This window comes from Oncorhynchus clarkii, chromosome 26 (assembly GCF_045791955.1).
Source record: "Oncorhynchus clarkii lewisi isolate Uvic-CL-2024 chromosome 26, UVic_Ocla_1.0, whole genome shotgun sequence".
NCBI classification, from domain to species: Eukaryota; Metazoa; Chordata; class Actinopteri; order Salmoniformes; family Salmonidae; genus Oncorhynchus; species Oncorhynchus clarkii.
Window position 1 is genome coordinate 30,820,340 of NC_092172.1, and position 22,578 is coordinate 30,842,917.

At 44.9% G+C, this 22,578-nt stretch overlaps 1 protein-coding gene across 1 annotated transcript in view; it reads right to left on the minus strand.

Annotated features, from left to right (window-relative positions):
* LOC139384339 (transient receptor potential cation channel subfamily M member 7-like) overlaps positions 1–22,578 on the minus strand; it is an 80,475-nt gene that overhangs the window by 57,264 nt on the left and 633 nt on the right. The window contains exons 2-3 of the mRNA XM_071129046.1: positions 9,149–9,228; positions 414–452 (exon numbers count right to left, since the gene is read on the minus strand). Of these exons, the coding sequence (XP_070985147.1) occupies positions 414–452; positions 9,149–9,228 (119 nt within the window). The remainder of the gene's footprint in view (positions 1–413; positions 453–9,148; positions 9,229–22,578) is intronic.

The following is a 22,578-nucleotide window of genomic DNA, read 5'->3' on the forward strand; positions in this document are numbered from 1 at the left end:
CGGGGATACACATACATTAATTTGTCCAATAGAAACTCTTGTTTGCAACTATTGGACTATCATGTAGTAACCTAAACGATGTTACATTGAGTTGGGTGAATATGAATGACAGTCATCAAATATGCTGTAACAGAAATAACGGCATGCTCATAAAAATATAGTAAAAATCGTCCTTCCTCATCTTAAAACGGCACCGACTGCCACTGATACAGCACTACATACAGTGAAGAACCATAGGCGTGGAGTGGAATAGAGACTAGGTGACACTTCCACACAGAACTTTAATACCAGTTATTGTTTATGTCAGTACAGTATTTTAGAAGAGGTTGGTTGAATTGAGGAGGTCCCAGGGTCTTGAGTCAAGGACTGGGCTCACGTCTGGCTGAGAGATCAGAATAGGGCCAAAGACTCACCTCACCAACTGCTGGCAGATCTGACATCCTGGAAGGCATCTGAAACAACATCAACAAACACATCTTCACATTAGAGTATGAAGTAAAATATAAGTATTATACATACATTATATACCTACACTACCATTCAAAAGTTTTAGAACACCTACTCATTCAAAAGGTTTGTCTTTATTTTTACTATTTTCTATATTGTAGAATAATGGTGATGACCTCAAAAAACTATGAAATAACACATATGGAATCATGTAGAAACCAAAAAAAAGTGCAAAATCAACATTACATTTTAGATTTGAGATTATTCAAAGTCGCCACCCTTTGCCTTGATGACAGCTTTGCACACTCTTGGCATTCTCTCAACCATCTTCATGAGGTAGTCACCCGGAATGTATTTCAATTAACAGGTGTGCCTTTTTAAAAAGTTAATTTGTGTAATTTCTTTCCTTCTGATTGGCTCAAACGCATTAAGTTGTGTTGTGACAAGGTAGGGGTGGTATACAGAAGTTAGCCCTGTTTGGTAGAAGACCAAGTCCATATTATGGAAAGAACAGCTCAAATAAACAAAAGAGAAACGACAGTCCACCATTCCTTTAAGACATGAAGGTCAGTCAATACTGAACATTTTAAGAACTTTGACAGTTTCTTCAAATACTGTCGTAAAAACCATCAAGCGCTATGATGAAACTGGCTCTCATGAGGACCGACACAGGAATGGAAGACCCAGAGTTACCTCTGCTGCAGATGATAAATTAATTTGAGTTACCAGCCTCAGAAATTGCGGCTCAAATAAATGCTTCACAGAGTTCCAGTCACAGACACATCTCAACATCAACTGTGTGAATCAGGCCTCCATGGTCAAATTGCTGCAAAGAAACCATTACTAAAGGACACCAATAAGAAGAAGAGACTTGCTTGGGCCAAGAAACCTGAGCAAATGGACATTAGACCAGTGGAAATCTGTCCTTTGGTCTGATGAGTCCAAATTGGAGACTTTTGGTTCCAACCGCTGCATCTTTGTGAGATGCGGTGTGGGTGAACAGATGACCTCCGCATGTGTATTTCCCACCGTAAAGCATGGAGGTGTGATTTGCTGGTGACACCGTCTGTGATTTATTTAGAATTCAAGGCATACTTAACCAGCATGGCTATCACAGCGATACGCCATCCCATCTGGTTTGGGCTTAGTGGGACTATCCGTTGTTTTTCAACAGGACAATGACAACACACCTGCAGGTTGTGTAAGGGCTATTTGACCAAGAAGGAGAGTGATGGAGTGCTGCATCAGATGACCTGGACTCCACAATCACCCGACCTCAACCCAATTGAGACGGTTTGGGATGAGTTGGACTGCAGATTGAAGGAAAAGCAGCCAACAAGTGCTCAGCATATGTGGGAACTCCTTCAAGACGGTTGGAAAAGCATTCCAGGTGAAGTTGGAAAAGCATTCCAGGTGAAGCTGGTTAAGAGAATGCCATGGTGAAGATGGTGATTAATCACTCCAGAGAACGCGTTTCCACTGCTCCAGAGTCCAATGGTGGCGAACTTCACACCACTCCTGCCGACGCTTGGCATTGCGCATGGTGATCTTAGGCTTGTGTGCTGCTGCTTGACCATGGAAATCCGACTTACAGTTCTTGTGCTGACGTTGCTTCCAGAGGCAGTTTGGATCTCGGTAGGGAGTGTTGCAACAGAGGACAGATGATTTTTACATGCTACACACTCGGTGGTCCCGATCTGTGAGCTTGTGTGGCCTACCACTTCACGGCTAAGCTGTTGTTACTCCTAGATGTTTCCACTTCACAATAACAGCACTTAGTTGAATGGGGCAGCTCTAGCAGGGCAGAAATTTGACTAACTGACTTGTTGGAAAGGTGGCATCCTATGACGGTGCCATGTTGAAAGTCACTGAGCTCTTCAGTAAGGCATTCTACTGATAATGATTGTCTATGGAAATTGCATGGCTGTATGCTAGATTTTATACACCCGTCAGCAACGGGTGTGGCTGAAATAGCCAAATCCACTAATTTGAAAGGGTGTCCACATACTTTTGCATATATAGTTTAGCTGTAACCTGGCCTTATAAAATAAGAGAGATGAACCCAGACAATAGTTTCTATCTAGTCTTGTTTGAAGACACGTTCATCATGTACCCATTGTTAGCCCATCTCGGGGTTGTACTTCACAGGAAGCAGTAGTGTTGTTAGGATGATCAATAAGTAAACCAGCTAGCATTGATTGAGTAACACTCACACCGATATATAAATCAAATCAAAGTTTATTTGTCACGTGTGCCGAATACAGACCTTACAGTGAAATGCTTACTTACAGGCTCTAACCAATAGTGCAAAAAGGTATTAGGTGAACCCTAGATAGGTAAAGAAATAAAACAACAGTAAAAAGACAGGCTATATACAGTAGAGAGGCTATAAAAGTAGCGAGGCTACATACAGGCACCGGTTAGTCAGGCTGATTGAGGTAATATGTACATGTAGATATGGTTAAAGTGACTGCATATATGATGAACAGAGAGTAGCAGTAGCGTAAAAGAGGGGTTGGCAATTTGGGGGTGGCGGGACACAATGCAGATAGTCCGGTTAGCCAATGTGCAGGAGCACTGGTTGGTCGGGCCAACAGACTCCTCTAGTTTATACAGAAAGCTGATATTGGATATGATCTCCACCGAGTTAGGAATTATCTCCAAAAGTGGGTGGATTTGGTGGCTCTAGGTGAAATTCAGGAAGACGTTAGATGGCCTTTTTACTGAAGAAAGTGTTTGTTTCATATGTTTGTGTTCTGCTTTTCGTGTAATTGATGTGTATATAGACACAGTGCCTTCGGAAAGCAATCAGACCCCTTCACTTTTTCCACATGTTACATTACAGCCCTTATTTTAAAATGGATGAAATAAAAATAAAAAATCTCAGCAATCTACACACAATACCCCATAATGACAAAGTGGAAACAGATACACATTTTTGCAAATGTATAAAAAATAAAAACATATTCAGACCATTTGCTATGAGACTGGAAATTGAGCTCAGGTGCATCCTGTTTCCATTGATCATCCTTGTTTTTACAACTGGAGTCCACCTGGAGTAAATTCAACTGATTGGACATGATTTGGAAAGGCACACACCTGTCTATATAAGGTCCCACAGTTGACTGTGAATGTCAGAGCTAAAAACAAGCCATGAGGTCGAAGGAATTGTCCGTAGAGCGCCGAGACAGGATTGTTTCGAAGCACAGATCTGGGGGAAGGGTACCAAAAAATGTCTGCAGCATTGAAGGTCCTTAAGGAACTCTCAAGACACCAGGTTGGGAACCACTACTTTTAGAGTGTGGGGATAGAATGCGTGTCACTGAGGGTAAACTGGCAACGATTGATGTCATATTTGGAAAAATAGCCAGTGTGAAATCTTTTGTTAGTACCTCACAATAAAATACATGTTTTGAAAAGAGCCAACTTATTTGAGTGTCCAGCTGGCCAGTAGACGTGGTGAACTGAATGACTAACCTACCACACACTTCTACCACACACTTACACCACACACACTAGCACCCTATCACACTGCCTCGAACCCAAACCGTACTGTGCTTGGATTTTTCTTTTCAGATTGTCTTTCCCAACACAGTTGCAGCATTGTAACCCGGCCAGCATAGTTCAGTAGTGTGAAAAGTGTACAAACGGGACCTCTGTAGAATTCCAGCACTGCAATGTCACATTCCAGCAAGTTCAAGTAGGAAATACTACAGTACTAAGCGGCAGGAGACCTTCAAGTTCATACAAGCCTTAAACACAACACACACAACCTAGCCTACACGTCACACCATCATATTATTTTGTCAGATTATAAACAGACAACACCTGCTCCTCATTTTACAATTGGATCCCCCAGCCTCAAAACGCTTTAGGTTGCGCTCGGTCCCCAGAGGTTGCAGCCCTGCAGTAACAGTTCAGCAGCATGCACTACCTCTCTCTCTTTGTGCTGTTTGCTGAGGAGACGTAGCTACAGGGCTCAAAATTAAAAAGGTGTCCCTCTCGCCCCGGGACGTTAAAAATTAGATGTCTGGGACGGTTCAAAACAGACCTTAGGACTGTTCTGGGACAACAGATCCAAAATTCATATAACCACTGTATATAAAAAAATAAATACAAAGCAATTAGGCTGATGCAACAGATCAGAATAAGCGCAACAATGCACACGCAGCAGTAGGCTCTGCATGAATGTTCCAGACTGCAAGTAGCTGGAAGACACTAAAAAGCATTTAGAAAGAGGGGAGATCTAAAGATGCAACAACTAGCATGGGTTGCTAATATGACTAGGATTGTGTCTTTGGCTGCTGGAACAATGAAAGAAAGCTGTTTTCAATGGAAGTATTTATCAAATAATTCCCTCAATTTCTATGGTCTGATTTTGTCTAGGCTACTTTCCAACTGCTGACTGCCTCCGCTCAGAGGTGCAAGGTGGATGATACGCGGTGCCCAACAGGCACTGGCCTTTCTCTCCGCTCAGAGGTACAAGGTGGATGATACGCGGTGCCTTTCTCTCCTCTCAGAGGTGCAAGGTGGATGATACGCGGTGCCTTTCTCTCCTCTCAGAGGTGCAAGGTGGATGATACGCGGTGCCCAACAGGCACTGGCCTTTCTCTCCGCTCAGAGGTGCAAGGTGGATGATACGCGGTGCCCAACAGGCACTGGCCTTTCTCTCCTCTCAGAGGTGCAAGGTGGATGATACGCGGTGCCTTTCTCTCCGCTCAGAGGTACAGGGTGGATGATACGCGGTGCCCAACAGGCACTGGCCTTTCTCTCCGCTCAGAGGTACAAGGTGGATGATACGCGGTGCCTTTCTCTCCGCTCAGAGGTACAAGGTGGATGATACGCGGTGCCTTTCTCTCCTCTCAGAGGTGCAAGGTGGATGATACGCGGTGCCTTTCTCTCCTCTCAGAGGTACAAGGTGGATGATACGCGGTGCCTTTCTCTCCGCTCAGAGGTGCAAGGTGGATGATACGCGGTGCCCAACAGGCACTGGCCTTTCTCTCCGCTCAGAGGTACAAGGTGGATGATACGCAGTGCCTTTCTCTCCTCTCAGAGGTACAAGGTGGATGATACGCGGTGCCTTTCTCTCCTCTCAGAGGTACAAGGTGGATGATACGCGGTGCCTTTCTCTCCGCTCAGAGGTGCAAGGTGGATGATACGCGGTGCCCAACAGGCACTGGCCTTTCTCTCCGCTCAGAGGTACAAGGTGGATGATACGCAGTGCCTTTCTCTCCGCTCAGAGGTGCAAGGTGGATGATACGCGGTGCCCAACAGGCACTGGCCTTTCTCTCCTCTCAGAGGTGCAAGGTGGATGATACGCGGTGCCTTTCTCTCCTCTCAGAGGTGCAAGGTGGATGATACGCGGTGCCTTTCTCTCCTCTCAGAGGTACAAGGTGGATGATACGCGGTGCCTTTCTCTCCTCTCAGAGGTACAAGGTGGATGATACGCGGTGCCTTTCTCTCCGCTCAGAGGTGCAAGGTGGATGATACGCGGTGCCTTTCTCTCCGCTCAGAGGTGCAAGGTGGATGATACGCGGTGCCCAACAGGCACTGGCCTTTCTCTCCGCTCAGAGGTACAAGGTGGATGATACGCAGTGCCTTTCTCTCCGCTCAGAGGTGCAAGGTGGATGATACGCGGTGCCCAACAGGCACTGGCCTTTCTCTCCTCTCAGAGGTGCAAGGTGGATGATACGCGGTGCCTTTCTCTCCTCTCAGAGGTGCAAGGTGGATGATACGCGGTGCCTTTCTCTCCTCTCAGAGGTGCAAGGTGGATGATACGCGGTGCCTTTCTCTCCTCTCAGAGGTACAAGGTGGATGATACGCGGTGCCTTTCTCTCCGCTCAGAGGTGCAAGGTGGATGATACGCGGTGCCCAACAGGCACTGGCCTTTCTCTCCGCTCAGAGGTACAAGGTGGATGATACGCAGTGCCTTTCTCTCCGCTCAGAGGTGCAAGGTGGATGATACGCGGTGCCCAACAGGCACTGGCCTTTCTCTCCTCTCAGAGGTGCAAGGTGGATGATACGCGGTGCCTTTCTCTCCGCTCAGAGGTGCAAGGTGGATGATACGCGGTGCCCAACAGGCACTGGCCTTTCTCTCCGCTCAGAGGTACAAGGTGGATGATACGCAGTGCCTTTCTCTCCGCTCAGAGGTGCAAGGTGGATGATACGCGGTGCCCAACAGGCACTGGCCTTTCTCTCCTCTCAGAGGTGCAAGGTGGATGATACGCGGTGCCTTTCTCTCCTCTCAGAGGTGCAAGGTGGATGATACGCGGTGCCTTTCTCTCCTCTCAGAGGTACAAGGTGGATGATACGCGGTGCCTTTCTCTCCTCTCAGAGGTACAAGGTGGATGATACGCGGTGCCTTTCTCTCCGCTCAGAGGTGCAAGGTGGATGATACGCGGTGCCTTTCTCTCCGCTCAGAGGTGCAAGGTGGATGATACGCGGTGCACAACAGGCACTGGCCTTTCTCTCCGCTCTTGGGTTCGATTTGAACGAACCGTGCCTCCAGTAGGCTTTGGTTTCCGCTCTGCTAGCTTCGGTTAATAATGCCATGGGTGGGATGGGAGACATGGAGAAAAAGCATAAAGCGTCTTAATAGGCCATTGGACCACCACGAGCTGCCAGAACAGCTTCAATGTGCATAGGCATGGATTCTACATGTGTCTGGAACTCTATTGGAGGGATGCCAAACCATTCTTCCACAAGAAATTCCATAATTTGGTGCTTTGTTGATGGAAGACGCTGTCTCCGGTGCCACTCCTGAATCAACATTAGTCTTGAGCCCTGGGAAGCTATATTCACGAGCGCTCCAATGTAGAAATGTTTTGAAAGTTTAAAAAGAGTAAAAATTCATGAACATTTTACAAAATGTAGTCCTAGGTTGTTGTCTATTTAGCAAACTATTGGTGATGAGATAATAGTATAAAAACAGTTTTATACCAAGTGATGCACTGCTAGGTTGGCTATTTTAGCTAGGCTAACGTTAGCAAGCTAGCACAGTATCTTGATCTTCCCTTTCATCTTTTCAGCTGCAGTTTCAGATGAGCAGCACTCAGTGAGTCAGTGGTCACCCTAGTGAAAAAGTAGCTTAATGGAGGTGCCAATACAAAAGACAAAAAAAGTGCCGGACATAAGATTGAAGGAGTGCAGTAGACTAAGTAAATGAATGGCTACATAGCCATCTACACTGTACAATTTACAATAGACTGGTACTATGCAGTCAGCTAGCTAGCTATACTTATTCCCAGACAGTAAATCAATAATTTAGCTAATAAAAGCAGAATGTAATTCGTCTTTATAGGGTAACCCCATCATTGTTAAGGCCAGACATTTTCGTCATTTGATTATGGCAGGGTTCAAAGACAGGCAACATAGAGAGTGAGCATCCCACATGCTGAGGCAGGGAGAGGACGAACAGGTCATCAGGTGAGAATGAGTTATAAGGCACTATAAGTTCAACTCCTCATCTTTGCAGACTATAGCCCAAGTGCTACAACAAGTTAGTTGGGTATAAGAAATGATTTATTCAAGACCATGTACTAGCCAAGCGTGGCGAAGGGTACACAAATAGAATAATGGGCTTTGACATTCAAATGTAGTTAAATAATGGGTGTGGTGGTGGCTTTTTGTTAACTGTTAAGAGTAGGAAGTAATATAGACAAATATTGGTTTTTGCAGTTGTGATTGGGGTATATTGACCAAATTATCAGGATTTTTTTAGATGCATTTTCCCTTAGAAAGTCAACAGAAACAACCATTTCACAGCAAATAAAATAAAATCTCCCAAGCCCCCGGACCCCCTGTAGAGGGGTGTTGACACTGGAACCAATTGACCCTGACCATTCCAATATCCAACACAAAGTTACCCCCTTGGCTGGCTGGCTGTTGGAGGATAACCTAGTAGTTGGGCTACACCCTGCCCTAACACCAACTCTTACTTACTACAGTAGTGGTTAAGTTTCACCTTCTGGCCTTTACAGACACACTCAGTGTAATTACAGATTGCAGTGTACTAACCCCACCATGCAGGTAATAAACACTCAAGGATGGAGGGATGGGAGAGAGAGATACATGCGAGAGAAAGAGACAGAAGACAGACAGACATACTCTGTCATATCTGGAGTATTTCTCCTGTCTTATCCGGTATCCTGTGTGAATTTAAGTATGCGCCCTCTAACTCTCTCCTCTAGGAAGACCAGAGTCCTAGGACCATGCCTCAGGACAACATGGCCTGATGACTCCTTGCTGTCCCCAGTCCACCTGCTGCTGCTCCAGTTTCAACTGTTCTACTTGCGGCTATGGAACCCTGACCTGTTCACCGGATGTGATACCTTGTCCCGGGACCTGCTGCATTCGACTCTCTCTCTATGATTGGCTATGAAAAGCCAACTGACATTTACTGCTGAGGTGCTGACCTGTTGCACATTCTACAACCACTGATTATTATTATTTGACCCTGCTGGTCATCTATGAACGTTTGAACATCTTGGCCATGTACTGTTATAATCCCCACCCGGCACAGCCAGAAGAGGAATGCCCACTCCGCAGAGCTTGGTTCCTCTCTAGGTTTCTTCCTCTTGCTTCTACATCTGCATTGCTTGCTGTTTGGGGTTTTAGGCTGGGTTTCTGTACAGCACTTTGTGACATCGGCTGATGTAAAAAGGGCTTTATAAATACATTTGATTGATTGATTGATTGATACCTGTGGGGGTCTTTCGACACTGGAAGTATGTGGACACATTCCCTCTTGGTGAAAGTGCTTTCTATCCAGGATTTCTGGGACTGTGGAGAGAGGAGACAGAAATATCATGAATCACAACGTTACAAATTGGCTCCTTGTATCAGAGATCACTATAGTAGGGACACCATGGGCCAATGTACAGTTCAAACGAGGCTGTAGCTGGTCTACTTGGTTGCTTAATTGACTTACCCTGAACATACATACAGTCTTGGCCAAAAGTTTTGAGAATAACAATATTAATTTCCAAAGTCTGCTGCTTCAGTGTCTTTAGATATTTTTGTCAGATGTTACTATGGAATACTGAAGTATAATTACAAGCATGTCAGAAGTGTCAAAGGCTTTTATTGACAATTACATGAAGTTGATGCAAAGAGTCAATATTTGCAGTGTTGACCCTTCTTTTTCAAGACCTCTGCAATCTGCCCTGGCATGCTGTCAATTAACTTCTGGGTCACATCCTGACTGATGGCAGCCCATTCTTGCATAATCAATGCTTGGAGTTTGTCAGAATTTGTGGGTTTTTGTTTGTCCACCCACCACTTGAGGATTGACCACAAGTTCTCAATGGGATTAAGGTCTGGGGAGTTTCCTGGCCATGGACCCAAAATATCTATGTTTTGTTCTCCGAGACACTTAGTTATCACTTTTGCCTTATGGCAAGTTGCTCCATCATGCTGGAAAATGCATTGTTCGTCACCAAACTGTTCCTGAACGGTTGGGAGAAGCCCTTTTTGTGCAAAGCAATGATGACGGCATGTGTTTCCTTGCAGGTAACCATTGTTGACAGAGGAAGAACAATGATTCCAAGCACCACCCTCCTTTTGAAGCTTACAGTCTGTTATTCAAACTCAATCAGCATGAGAGTGATCTCCATGCTTGTCCTCGTCAACACTCACACCTGTGTTAACGAGAGAATCACTGACATGATGCCAGCTGGTCCTTTTGTGGCAGGGCTGAAATGCAGTCGAAATGTGTTTTGGGATTCAGTTAATTTGCATGGCAAATAGGGACTTTGTAATTAATTGCAATTCATCTGATCATTCTTCATAACATTCTGGAGTATATGCAAATTGCCATCATACAAACTGAGGCAGCAGACTTTGTGAAAATTTATATTTGTGTCATTCTCAAAAACTTGTCCACGACTGTACATACATACAATTTGAACTCATGTCAACACAAAATAATACAAGACAATATTTTCACAGTTAAAGGCAGTCCAATCAATGTTTGCTGTGGTAACTAACCAGTAACCACAGAGCCGAGCTCCCCTCAGGGGCACCCCAAACTAGTCAGCCAGGAGCTCCTAGTGACCCCCTAATCCAGGAGGCTCAGTATTCTGATTGATAAACTAATAAATGTAATCAGACTAAATCCTGCTGTGTATTAGACCAGAGCTGCTAGTGCTGCCAAGTGGACAGCAGTGTGTGTGTGAACAGCAGCGGTCCGTTCACAACCACAAACTCTCTCACTCTCCTGAGACAGGCGGCCGAGCGAGCGTCCAGCGAGAGTGAGGGCTTTATGTCAGAAGAATTTTCAATTATTTTTCAGGGTTCCGTCGTTCCGATAGCTTTTTGTTCCTGGTTCTAAACAACACAGGGCCTCAGACGATTAGCACCAATAATCCTTCCCTTCACAAAGGAACAGGCTGAAATTCTTCACCTCCTCCTAACTCAGAGAAGTACTGGGTACAGTGGTTTACTGGCAGAGAGCTAAGATCAAAGGTCAAATGGAAGTTGTAACACAGCAGTGGCACATCAAAAGCTCTAGAACAACAGAAGTAGAACAGAATTCTAAAACAGGAGGTAGAAGACCAGAAGTTCTAGAACAACAGAAGTAGAAAATAATTCTAAAACAGGAGGTAGAAGACCAGAAGTTCTAGAACAACAGAAGTAGGACAGAATTCTAAAACAGGAGGTAGAAGACCAGAAGTTCTAGAACAACAGAAGTAGGACAGAATTCTAAAACAGGAGGTAGAAGACCAGAAGTTCTAGAACAACAGAAGTTCTAGAACACAGATAAAACAGGTCGTCTACCTGGAAGTTGTCCTCTTCTTCATCGCGGTGGTGTTCAAGGGCTGAGTACAGGAACATACCAAATAACCTTCACGCATCTCCTGGCCAACCAACCACACCAGCACTGCAGACCAGCAGCACAGTATCAACAGATCTCCACAGATACCATCTGTCACTCTATATCTTCCTCTCTCACGCTCTGTCCCTCACCACATAATCGCTCCAGTCTCAAAGTCTAAAAGGTGATGGAAAATTGCAAATCCGTGTCTGTTAAAAGCTGAGTGATCAGTGAGCAGTAGAGAGAAACCTTGTGTTACTCTAACTGTGAATAGGAGTTAATCTGTAAGACAGAGACACTCAGAGGGCTGATGAATGTGTCGGAGACACACTGCTTATTACCCGAGAGAGAGAGAGAGAGAGGGGCAGGATGGTAGAGGCCTCAGTAATTTAGATCTTCTTCAGACCACCTGCTGAGACAGTCTCACTCGTCACGTGAGCATGTTTCACTCAACCAACCTCCTCCGCTATATACACAGGGACCACAGGTTAGGTACTTATAGGACGACTTGGTTAGGCTTACCATTACTAGGCAACTAATAGCCACTGGGAGCGACTCACTTCCCACTGAAACTAGGCCCAACTCTCTGGTCAATGGCATTACTGCTATTCAAATCTGTTCTAGCCTGGTCAAGCAGACTGTCCGCTGTGTTCACGTTGACGTGACGTGACCCAGAATGTGAGCGATCGCAAAATCAAGCTGGTTTCACAAGGCTATCTCTGGGGGACATATACAGTTACATATTGCAATATTATATAGATATTTGACTCCAAGTATCGATTTGTAAAAAAAAATTATATGTATAGGCCTATATACAGTACCAGTCAACAGTTTGGACACACCTACTCATTCAATGGTTTCTTCTAATTTTTAATATTTTCTACACTATAAAATAATAGTGAAGATATCAAAACAATGAAATAACACATATGGAATCATGTAGTAACCAAAACAACAAAATAGATTTTTTTGCACACTCTTGGCACAGCTTCAAGAGGTAGTCACTTGGAATACATTTCAATTAACAGGTGTGCCTTGTTAAAAGTACATTTGTGGAATTTCTTTCCTTCTTAATGCATTTGAGCCAATCAGTTGTGTTGTGACAAGGTAGGGGTGGTATACAGAAGATATATGGACTTGGTCTTTTACCAAATAGAGCTTATGGCAATAACAGCTCAAATAAGCAAAGAGAAACAGTCCATCATTACTTTAAGACATGAAGGTCAGTCAACGCTGAAAATGTCAAGAACTTTGAATGTTTCAGTCGCAAAAAAAGTGGTCGCAAAAACCATCAAGCGCTATGATGAAACTGGCTCTCATGAGGACCGCCACAGGAAAGGAAGAACCAGAGTTATTTCCACTGCAGATGATAAGTTCATTAGAGTTACCAGCCTCAGAAATTACAGCCCAAATAAATGCTTCAGAGTTCAAGTAACAGACACATCTCAACATCAACTGTTCAGAGGAGACTGCATGAATCAGGCCTTCATGGTCAAATTGCTGCAAAGAAACCACTACTACAGGACACCAATAAGAAGAACAGACTAGCTTGGGCCAAGAAACACGAGCAAATGGACATTAGACCGGTGGAAATCTGTCCTTTGTTTAGAGTCCAAATTAGATTTTTGGTTCCAACCGTTGTGGTCTTTGTGAGACTCAGAGTACATGAACGGATTATCTCTGCATGTGTGGTTCCCACCGTAAAGCATAGAGGAGGTGTGATGTGGGGGGGCTTTGCTGGTGACACTGTCTTAGATTTATTTAGAATTCAAGGCACTTAACCAGCATAGCTACCAAAGCATTCTGCAGCGATACGCCATCCAATCTGGTTTGCACTTAGTAGGACTATCATTTGTTTTCCAACAGGACAATGACCCAACACAACAGCAGGTTGTGTAAGGGCTATTTGACCAAGGAGAGTGATGGAGCGCTGCATCAGATGACCTGGCCATCACAATCACCCGACCTCAACCCAATTGAGATGGTTTGGGATGAGTTGGACCGCAGAGTGAAGGAAAAGCAGCCAACAAGTTCTCAGCATATGTGGGAACTCCAAGACTGTTGGAAAATAATTCCAGGTGAAGCTGGTTGAGAGAAAGCCAAGCGTAAGCAAAGCTATCATCAAGGCAAAGGGTGGCTAATTTGAAGAATCTCAAATAAAAAATATATTTTAACTTAACTTTCTTTTGGTTACTACATGATTCCATATTTTTGAAGTCTTCACTATTATTCTGCAATGTAAAATTTTTTTTTTTTTTTTAATGTTTTAAACGAACAACCCTTCAATGAGTAGGTGTCTAAACTTTTGACATGTACTGTATAATATATTTATTTATGCTATAGTAGGTAGGCTTAGCTAGCGCTAGTCGGCTGTACCTGCACCAAAACTCCTGTATTTTTCATCCTATAGCTTGTTTTCGATCTTTTTAAATGGTGAGTCAACATGTTTTCAGCTCTTTTATTTCCCTGACTGATCAGATCTCGTTCTCATGCTCTCTTCTTGTCTCTCTGCAGCAGACACTCTATAGTGAGTCAACATGTTTAGAACGTCAAAGCACAAAATCACAGTATCGAATCGCAATAAATATAGAATAGTGACAATCGCAATACATATCTTATCGGCACCTAAGTATCGTGATAATATTGTATCGTGAGTCCCTGGCAATTCCCAGGACTATTCATTATGGTAAAACTATCTTCAATAGGATGGTGATATTATGATAACAGGAGAAGATTTGAATGCTTCAGATAATGAACACAGGACGTCTCATTCATTCAGGTGGTCTGATGGTTAATAAGTGTTAACAGAGGGTTGTTAGAGAGGCTTTGGTCCCCGCTGACCTGTATCCATGGTACCTGAGAATGTCAGGCAACAAAAGACTCAATTTAGATGCACTTTAAAGCCCCAGCCAGGAACACAAACACGTCTCTCTCCCTCTACCTCTCCCTCTCCTCATCCCTCACTCGCTCTACCTCGTTCCCCTCTCTCTACCTCCCTCATTCCCCCTCTCTCTCTACCTCTATATCCCTCTCTACCTCCCTCGTCACTAGCTCTCCCCTTACCTCCCTCCCTCTTTCTCTGCCAAACAGAGGAAGGGCTCTTTCTGGCCACTTAGTCTTCCTGTAGGAAATTAACCAGCCCCATTTACACACACACACACACACACACCTCTGTTGACCCTTTACCTTCTGACGACATGAGTCGGTTTCACGAAGCACCCAACTCCCCACCCACTCTCCAACCCGTTTCCTAGGTCGGAGGGCTGTGGCAGTGACAGAGAAAGGTGGCTAAATGCACACCACAGCCCTGGCCTGCAGCCCTAGTTAACCTCTCCTCTTGCACTCCTCTGGCCAACATGCCTGACTGACTCATAGAATTCCAGATAACATCTGGCCAGCCAGCCTGTTCTCACACTCATAATGAGTCTATAAACTGGGGGAGAGAGAAGACATTAGCATGAAGTAGTGGTGCTGGGGTGTTAATAACAAGAGACAGTTTATACTGTTGTTACCTGCCAGGCTGGCGGGCCCGGCAAGGTGCATGACAAAGCTGAGAAGCTCAGGGTCAAACAGGAGAATGTGTAAAAGGCAGGTAGCCTATTGGTTAAGAGCGTTGGACCAGTAACTGAAAGGTCGCTGGTTCAAATCCCAGAGCCAACTAGGTGAAAAATCTGTCGTTGTGCCCTTGAGCAAGGTACTTAACCCTAATTGCTTGTGTAAGTTGCTCTGGATAACAGCGTCTGCTATATGACAACAAAAATTAAGTGTAAAAGAGGTGTGGAGTCATCTTCAGAAGGTCAGTGTTGATTGAAAAATGCTCTGCGGTTTTTTTTTTTATTTTACAATAAAGATAATTGAAAATGCTTCAAATCAAATTCCTTTGTCCTCTACGAGAGGCTGGGTGAATAGGCTTACCTCTCACATAGTGGTTTCACACTGGCCGTGCCTCTGTAGCAGACACAGACAGACCGCTATCTTTCTCACCTCTAAATAGGCATTATTAATATTACTAAAACAAAGACAGAAGGATTAGGTGGACACACCACAAGGGAGAGATAAGGAGATAACAGAGGGGAGGAACTACACTGAACAAAAATATAAAATGCAACATGTAAAGTGTTGGTCCCATGTTTCATGAGCTGAAATAAAAAATCCTAGAGGTTTATTGCTCTCACATTTTGCACACATCCGTTTACATCCCTGTTAGTAAGCATTTCTCCTTTACCAAGATAATCCATCTACATGACAGGTGACATGACAGGTGACAGATATCAAGAAGCTGATGAAACAGCATGATCATTACACGGGTTCACCTTGTGCTGGGGACATAAAAAGGCCACTCTAAAATGTGCAGTTTTGTCACACAACACAATGCCACAAATGTCTCAAGGTTTGAGGGAGTGTGCAATTGGCATGCTGACTGCAATCGGCATTTTTGGACACCGATTATGGCCGATAACTCTAATGAACTAGAATTCAAGGCACACTTAACCAGCATAGCTACCACAGCATTCTGCAGCGATACACAATCCCATCTGGTTTGCCCTTAGTGGGAATATAATTTGTTTTTCAACAATGACCCAACACACCTCCAGACTGTGTAAGGGCTATTTGACCAAGAAGGAGAGTGATGGAGCGATACATCAGATGATCTAGCTTCCACAATCACACGACCTCAACCCACTTGAGATACGCAACATGTTAACATGTAGGCCCATGTAACTAGCCTGTCACAAGAGACAACAGGATACCTAGAGTAGGTACACGCTGGGGTGAAGTATCCCCCCGGTGAATATGTAGGATTAGCTTCCCCTCCTCCAATCAAATCAAATGTTATTTGTCAAATGCTTTGTAAACAACGGGTGTAGAGTAACTAATGCTTACTTACGGGCCCATCCCAAACTTAGCCATTAGTGAGGGACAGAAAATGAAAAACTGACCCCAAACTAGCGTCTAGGGGCAACTTCAACATACACCAGTATTTGTATTTACTAAGGATCCCTATTAGCTGCTGCCAAGTCAGCAGCTACTCTTTCTGGGGTCCAGCAACATGAAGGCAGTAATATACATTATAATACAATTTAAACATCAAAATACATTTCACAACAGCCCCCTCAGGCCACTACTCTACTACCACATACCCACAACACAAAATCCATGTGTACATGTGTGTATAGTGAGTATGATATTGTGTGTGTGTGTGTCGGTGTGTGTGTCTCTTCACAGTCCCCGCTGTTCCATAACGTGTATTATTATCTTTATTTTATTGAATTTTACTGCTTGCATCAGTTACTTGATGTGGAATAGAGTTCCATGTTGTCATGGCTCTTTGTAGTACTGCGCTCCTCCCATAATCTGTTCTGGACTTGGGGACTGAAGAGACCTCTGGTGGCATGTCTGGTGGGGTATGCATGGGTGTCTGATCTGTGTACTAGTAGTTTAGACAGACAGCTCTGTGCATTCAACATGTCAACACTTCTCACAAATACAAGTAGTGATGAAGTCAATCTTTCCTCTACTCAAATCAGTCCAATTACCTGAGCCTGGAGAGATTGACACATTAGCTTTCCGTGTACATTTAAGCGCCAGCCGTACTGCCCTGTTCTGGGCCAGTTGTAATTTTCTTAAGTCCCTCTTTGTGGCATCTGACCACATAACTGGACAGTAGTCCAGGTACGACAACTAGGACCTGTAGGACCTACCTTGTCTGTCCTTAACAACGCTGTCAACCTCTCCCCAGTCCCTCTTCACCCTACACCACTAGGTAGTGGCACGGCCCCACTTCCCCGGGTAGGTAGTGGCGCGGCCCCACTTCCCCGGGTAGGTAGTGGCGCGGCCCCACTTCCCCGGGTAGGTAGTGGCGCGGCCCCACTTCACCGGGTAGGTAGTGGCGCGGCCCCACTTCACCGGGTAGGTAGTGGCGCGGCCCCACTTCCCCGGGTAGGTAGTGGCGCGGCCCCACTTCCCCGGGTAGGTAGTGGCGCGGCCCCACTTCCCCGGGTAGGTAGTGGCGCGGCCCCACTTCCCCGGGTAGGTAGTGGCGCGGCCCCACTTCCCCGGGTAGGTAGTGGCGCGGCCCCACTTCCCCGGGTAGGTAGTGGCGCGGCCCCACTTCCCCGGGTAGGTAGTGGCGCGGCCCCACTTCCCCGGGTAGGTAGTGGCGCGGCCCCACTTCCCCGGTTAGGTAGTGGCGCGGCCCCACTTCACCGGGTAGGTAGTGGCGCGGCCCCACTTCACCGGGTAGGTAGTGGCGCGGCCCCACTTCACCGGGTAGGTAGTGGTACGGTCCGTAACAGTTGCACAGTGGAGTCTACTCTAAGGAAACTATCACTCTCCTCCCTTCATAATAAATCAACATTTATTGTAGAGACTACCATAAACATGTCCTTAAATGTCTGCACTGCTCTTCATAAAACACCATAAACTACTGCCCTCAATGACCCAGAGTTGTGATACAACTACAATCATTGCCTGACATTTTACAGCATTAATGAAGGTCAATAAACGTTGACATTGGAAAAGATAAGATTCAGGCTGTCACTATGATTGATCTCATAGCTAAAGCAAAAAGTACTACAATCATCAACATGGCATAATAATGTTGTTATAAGTCCTATTACCACACGACATGATAATGTTATTTATATTAACTGTAGCTACATGATGATAATGTTGTTAAAGTATCTATAGCTGGCTGTAGATGGCTGCCTCAGGCAGGTTAAACTCCCTCAACGTCAGCGGGACTAAGGAGCTGATCGTGGACTACAGGAAACTGGGGCGGGAGCACACCCCTCATCCACAGTGGAGAGGGTCTCGTTCCTCTGTGTCCACATCACTGAGGACTTAACATGGTCCTCTCACACCAGCACAGTGGTGAAGAAGGCACGGCAGCACCTCCTCTCCCTTAAGAGGTTGAAACCATTTGGAATGGCCACTCAGATCCTTGGGAACTTTTACAGCTGCACTATGGAGAGCATCCTGACTGCTTGTATTACCATCTACTATTGCAACTGCAGACGGAAGGCCCTACCGAGGGTTGTGCAGACAGCTCAGTGCATTACAGGGGGCGACCCAGGACCCAGGACTTACAGCGGAAAGAAAAAGTATGTGAACCCTTGGATTTAATAACTGCTTGACCCTCCTTTGGCAGCAATAACCTCAACCAAATGTTTTCTGTAGTTGCGGATCAGACCTGCACAATGGTCAGGAGGAATGTTGGACCATTCCTCTTTACAAAACTGTTTCAGTTCAGCAATATTGTTGGGATGTCTGGTGTGAACTGCTCTCTTGAGGTCATGCCACAGCATCACAATCGGGTCGAGGTCAGGATTGACTGGCCCACTCCAGAAAGCCTATTTTCCTTCTGTTCAAGCCATTCTGTTGCATCACCTAACGTCTGTTGAGCTTCAATTGGCGGACAGATAAGCCTTACATTCTCCTGCAAATCATCTTGATAAACTTGGGAATTCATTTTTCCGTTGATGATAGCAAGCTGTCCAGTCCCTGAGGCAGTAAAGCAGCCCCAAACCATGATGCTCCCTCAACCATAGTTTGGGATGCAGTTAGGATGATGTTTTGATGTTGGTGTGCTGTGCCTTTTTTCCTTTTGCCAGTAGCGCTGTGGAACATCAAGGTGCGCTTTGGCAAACTTCAGAGATGCAGCAATGTTTTTTTTGAACAGCAGTGGTTTCCATGGTGTCCTGCCATGAACACCATTCTTCTTTAGTGTTTTACATATCGTAGACTCGTCAACAGAGAGGTTAGCATGTCTTTAGCCGACACTAGGATTCTTAACCTCATTGATTATTCTGTGCTGTGCTCTTGCAGTCATCTTTGCAGGACGGCCACTCCTCGGGAGAGTAGCAACAGTGCTGAACTTTCTCCATTTATAGACATTTTGTCTTATCGTGGACTGATGAACATCAAGGCTCCTAGAGACACTTTTGTAACCCTTTCCAGCTTTATGCAAGTCAACCATTCTTAAACTTAGGGCTTCTGAGATCTCTTTTGTTCGAGGCATCAGGTTCACATCAGGCAATGCTTCTTGTAAATAGAAAACTCACTCTTTTGTGAGTGTTTTTATAGGGCAAGGCAGCTCTAACCAACATCTCATTGATTGGACTCCAGGTTAGCTGACTCCTGACTCCAATTAGCTTTTGGAGAAGTCTTAGTCTAGGGGTTCATATACTTTTCCCAACCTACAACGTGAAAGTTTAAATGATGTATATACAATACTAGTTTAAGCGCACTGTGTTTGTTGTGACAATGTCAAATTTATGCAGAAATCCAGGTGATGTCTTCACTATTATTCTACAGTGTAGAAAATAGTAAAAATCAAGAAAAACCCTTGAATGAGTAGGTGTATCTGGTACTGTATATTTATCCTGCTACTGGTCACTATTACTCTTATTTACATGTATATTCACCTATCACACATACACTGACACTCTAGCACACACACATCATTATACGACTGCCATATTGTTTACTATTATTATTATTCTTCATCCTGCTACCAGTCACTTCCTCCTGATCCCTGCCTACATGTACATATCAACCTTAACTACTCCACTATTCCTGCACATTGTAAATGTGGTACTGGCATTGACCCTGTATATAACTTACATTCTTCTATTTATTTATTCCTATTAATGATACTATTTTGACATTGAATACTGCCCTGTTGGGTAGGGCTGGCAAGTTAAGCATTTCGCTGTACCTGTCCATGTGACTAATAAAACTTGAAACGAAGCCAAGTGTGGAGCCATGTGAAAAGTCACGGGACAGCAGTGTGATGAGCCTTCAGTTCACACTCCCAGGGAGCCCTTGTAGGCATAGTAGTGTAATATAAGAGACTCTTCTCTCAGAGTGAATAAGGTAGAACAGGAGGAGGATAGCTAGTGATGCTACTGCTACTTCACAAGAACACTGCCGCCTTCACTACTATACTGTGTCACTGCGTGAAGTAGTGAAGGCAGTGATAACAGTCTATACACTACTTACTGTATATAGAACAGGCCAGACTCCTATACAGTAGTAGTCTCCTTTGGTCCATGTTTAGCCCTCTAGCAAACTGACAGTCAGGGGGTGCATTCCAGGGGGCTTGCCCTACGCAAGTTACTGTCCAGGTCCCATACATTTTAAACACATTTATTTGCGATGCAAAATTATTTGTAGATCAGTGAGTTTTTAAAATTTAAATCAGGTTGGCCGATCTTCGAGACAGTCACACTTACTCAGCATGTCTCTGCAGCGCTGGCCTGACTGCAGCAGGGCTACGGTAAACCACCCTACTGCTACAACGTGCTAAGTGGCTGTAAGCTGAGGCATGTGACAGGCTGAAAGGGGACAGGGACTGAGGGAAACAAGGAGCAGTTCCACAACACCTGCCCTGGCCAGAACTTCAATTGACATACATGTTTAAGGCCCTAATCTATGGATGTCACATGACTGGGAATACAGATATGCATCTGTAGGTCACAGATACCTTTAAAAAAAAGGTAGGGCTGGATCAGAAAACCAGTCAATATCTGGTGTGACCCCTATTTTCCTCATGCAGCGCGCGACACATCTCATTCGCATTGTGTTGATCAGGATGTTGATTGTGGCCTGTGGAATGTTGTTCCACTCCTATTCAATGGCTGCGCGAAGTTGCTGGATATTGGCGGGAACTGGAACACGCTGTCGTACACGTCGATCCAGAGCATCCCAAACATGCTCGACGGGTGAGGCCATGGATGAACTGGGACAATTTCAACTTCCAAGAATTCTGTACAGATCCTTGCGACATGGGGCTGTGCATTATCATGCTGAAACAAGATGGCGGCAGATGAATGGCACACCAATGGGCCTCAGGATCTCATCACAGTATCTGTGCATTCAAATTGCCATCGATAAAATCCAATTGTGTCGTTGTCCGTAGCTTAAGCCTGCCCATACACTAGCCCCACCGCCACCATGGGGCACTCTGTTCACAATGTTGACATCAGCAAACCGCTCGCCCATACAACACCATACACGTGGTCTGCAGTTATGTGGCCGGTTGGACGTAATGCCAAATTCTCTAAAATAATGTTGGAGGCAGTTTATGGTAGCGAAATTAACATTCAATTCTCTGGAAACAGCTCTGGTGGACATTCCTGCATGCCAGCATGCCAATTGCTTGCTCCCTCAATACTTAAAACATCTGTGGCATTGTATTGTGTGACAAAACTGCACATTTTAGAGTGGCCTTTTATTGTCCCCAGCACAAGGTGCACCTGTGTAATGACCATGCTGTTTAATTGGCATCTTGATATGCCACACCTGTCAGGTAGATGGATTATCTTGGCAAAGGAGAAATGCTTACTAACAGGAATGTAAACACATTTTAGAGAAATAAGCTTTTTGTGTATGGAACATTTCTGGGATCTTCTATTTCAGCTCATGAAACCAACACTTTACATGTTGCGTTTATATTTTTGTTCAGTATAGAATGGACAGAGCTGTATAAAGGCCTTTGACACTTGCAAAAAAAATGATGCGTGGTCTAATGATCCCCTGTAGTCTAAAACAAATGGAAGTAGGACTTATGTGGTTATATTGTTTCATTAAATTATCTTTTATTATATCGGGGACCATTTGCTGGTGTCCGTTCTATATCCTGTAGCCTGCATGCATTCATCTGGCCTGGTAAACCGCTGGACAGTGAACACATGCGGACTACAACAAAGCATCACACACAGCAGCATGACAACCAGACCACCGCGCACAATTAGTGACGCCACATGCAGCGTCTGTCTGTCTGGCCAAACCGCGAACCGGCGGCGACTTGACAGTGGCCCGATGTAGCCTGAAACTCTTCAAGAGAGATGCCTGGTGTCTGGTGTGTTTTCAACTGACTTTTAGCGGTCTGATGACAAGCTGATCAGAAGCTTCAAACCATTATATATAGCTTAACTATGCTAGTCTGTGGTGGTTAACTAGATGAGGAACAATCCAGAGACTGATTCCCCTCGGGGGTTCCACAAAGACAGAAATTCGTAAGCTAATGTAGCTGGCTAAGCTATTGTTTAATGACAACATGCCATAGCAAAGACAACAATCCCACGAGTTAGCGACACAATCTCTGATAATTTACGCAAAATGAAAACTAGTAGGCTAATTTGCTATCTAGTCAAGACTGATAAAGGCAAGCCTTGAATGTTGGGTCCCAGTACTGTCTCGTCGGGACAATGTCATCTCCACCCCTTTTCTTGGAATCCAACTTTGTCAAGTCATCGCACGAGTGCACGCACGAGTTGGCATGGCTCTGCAGTCACATCGCTTTGTACTCAAGT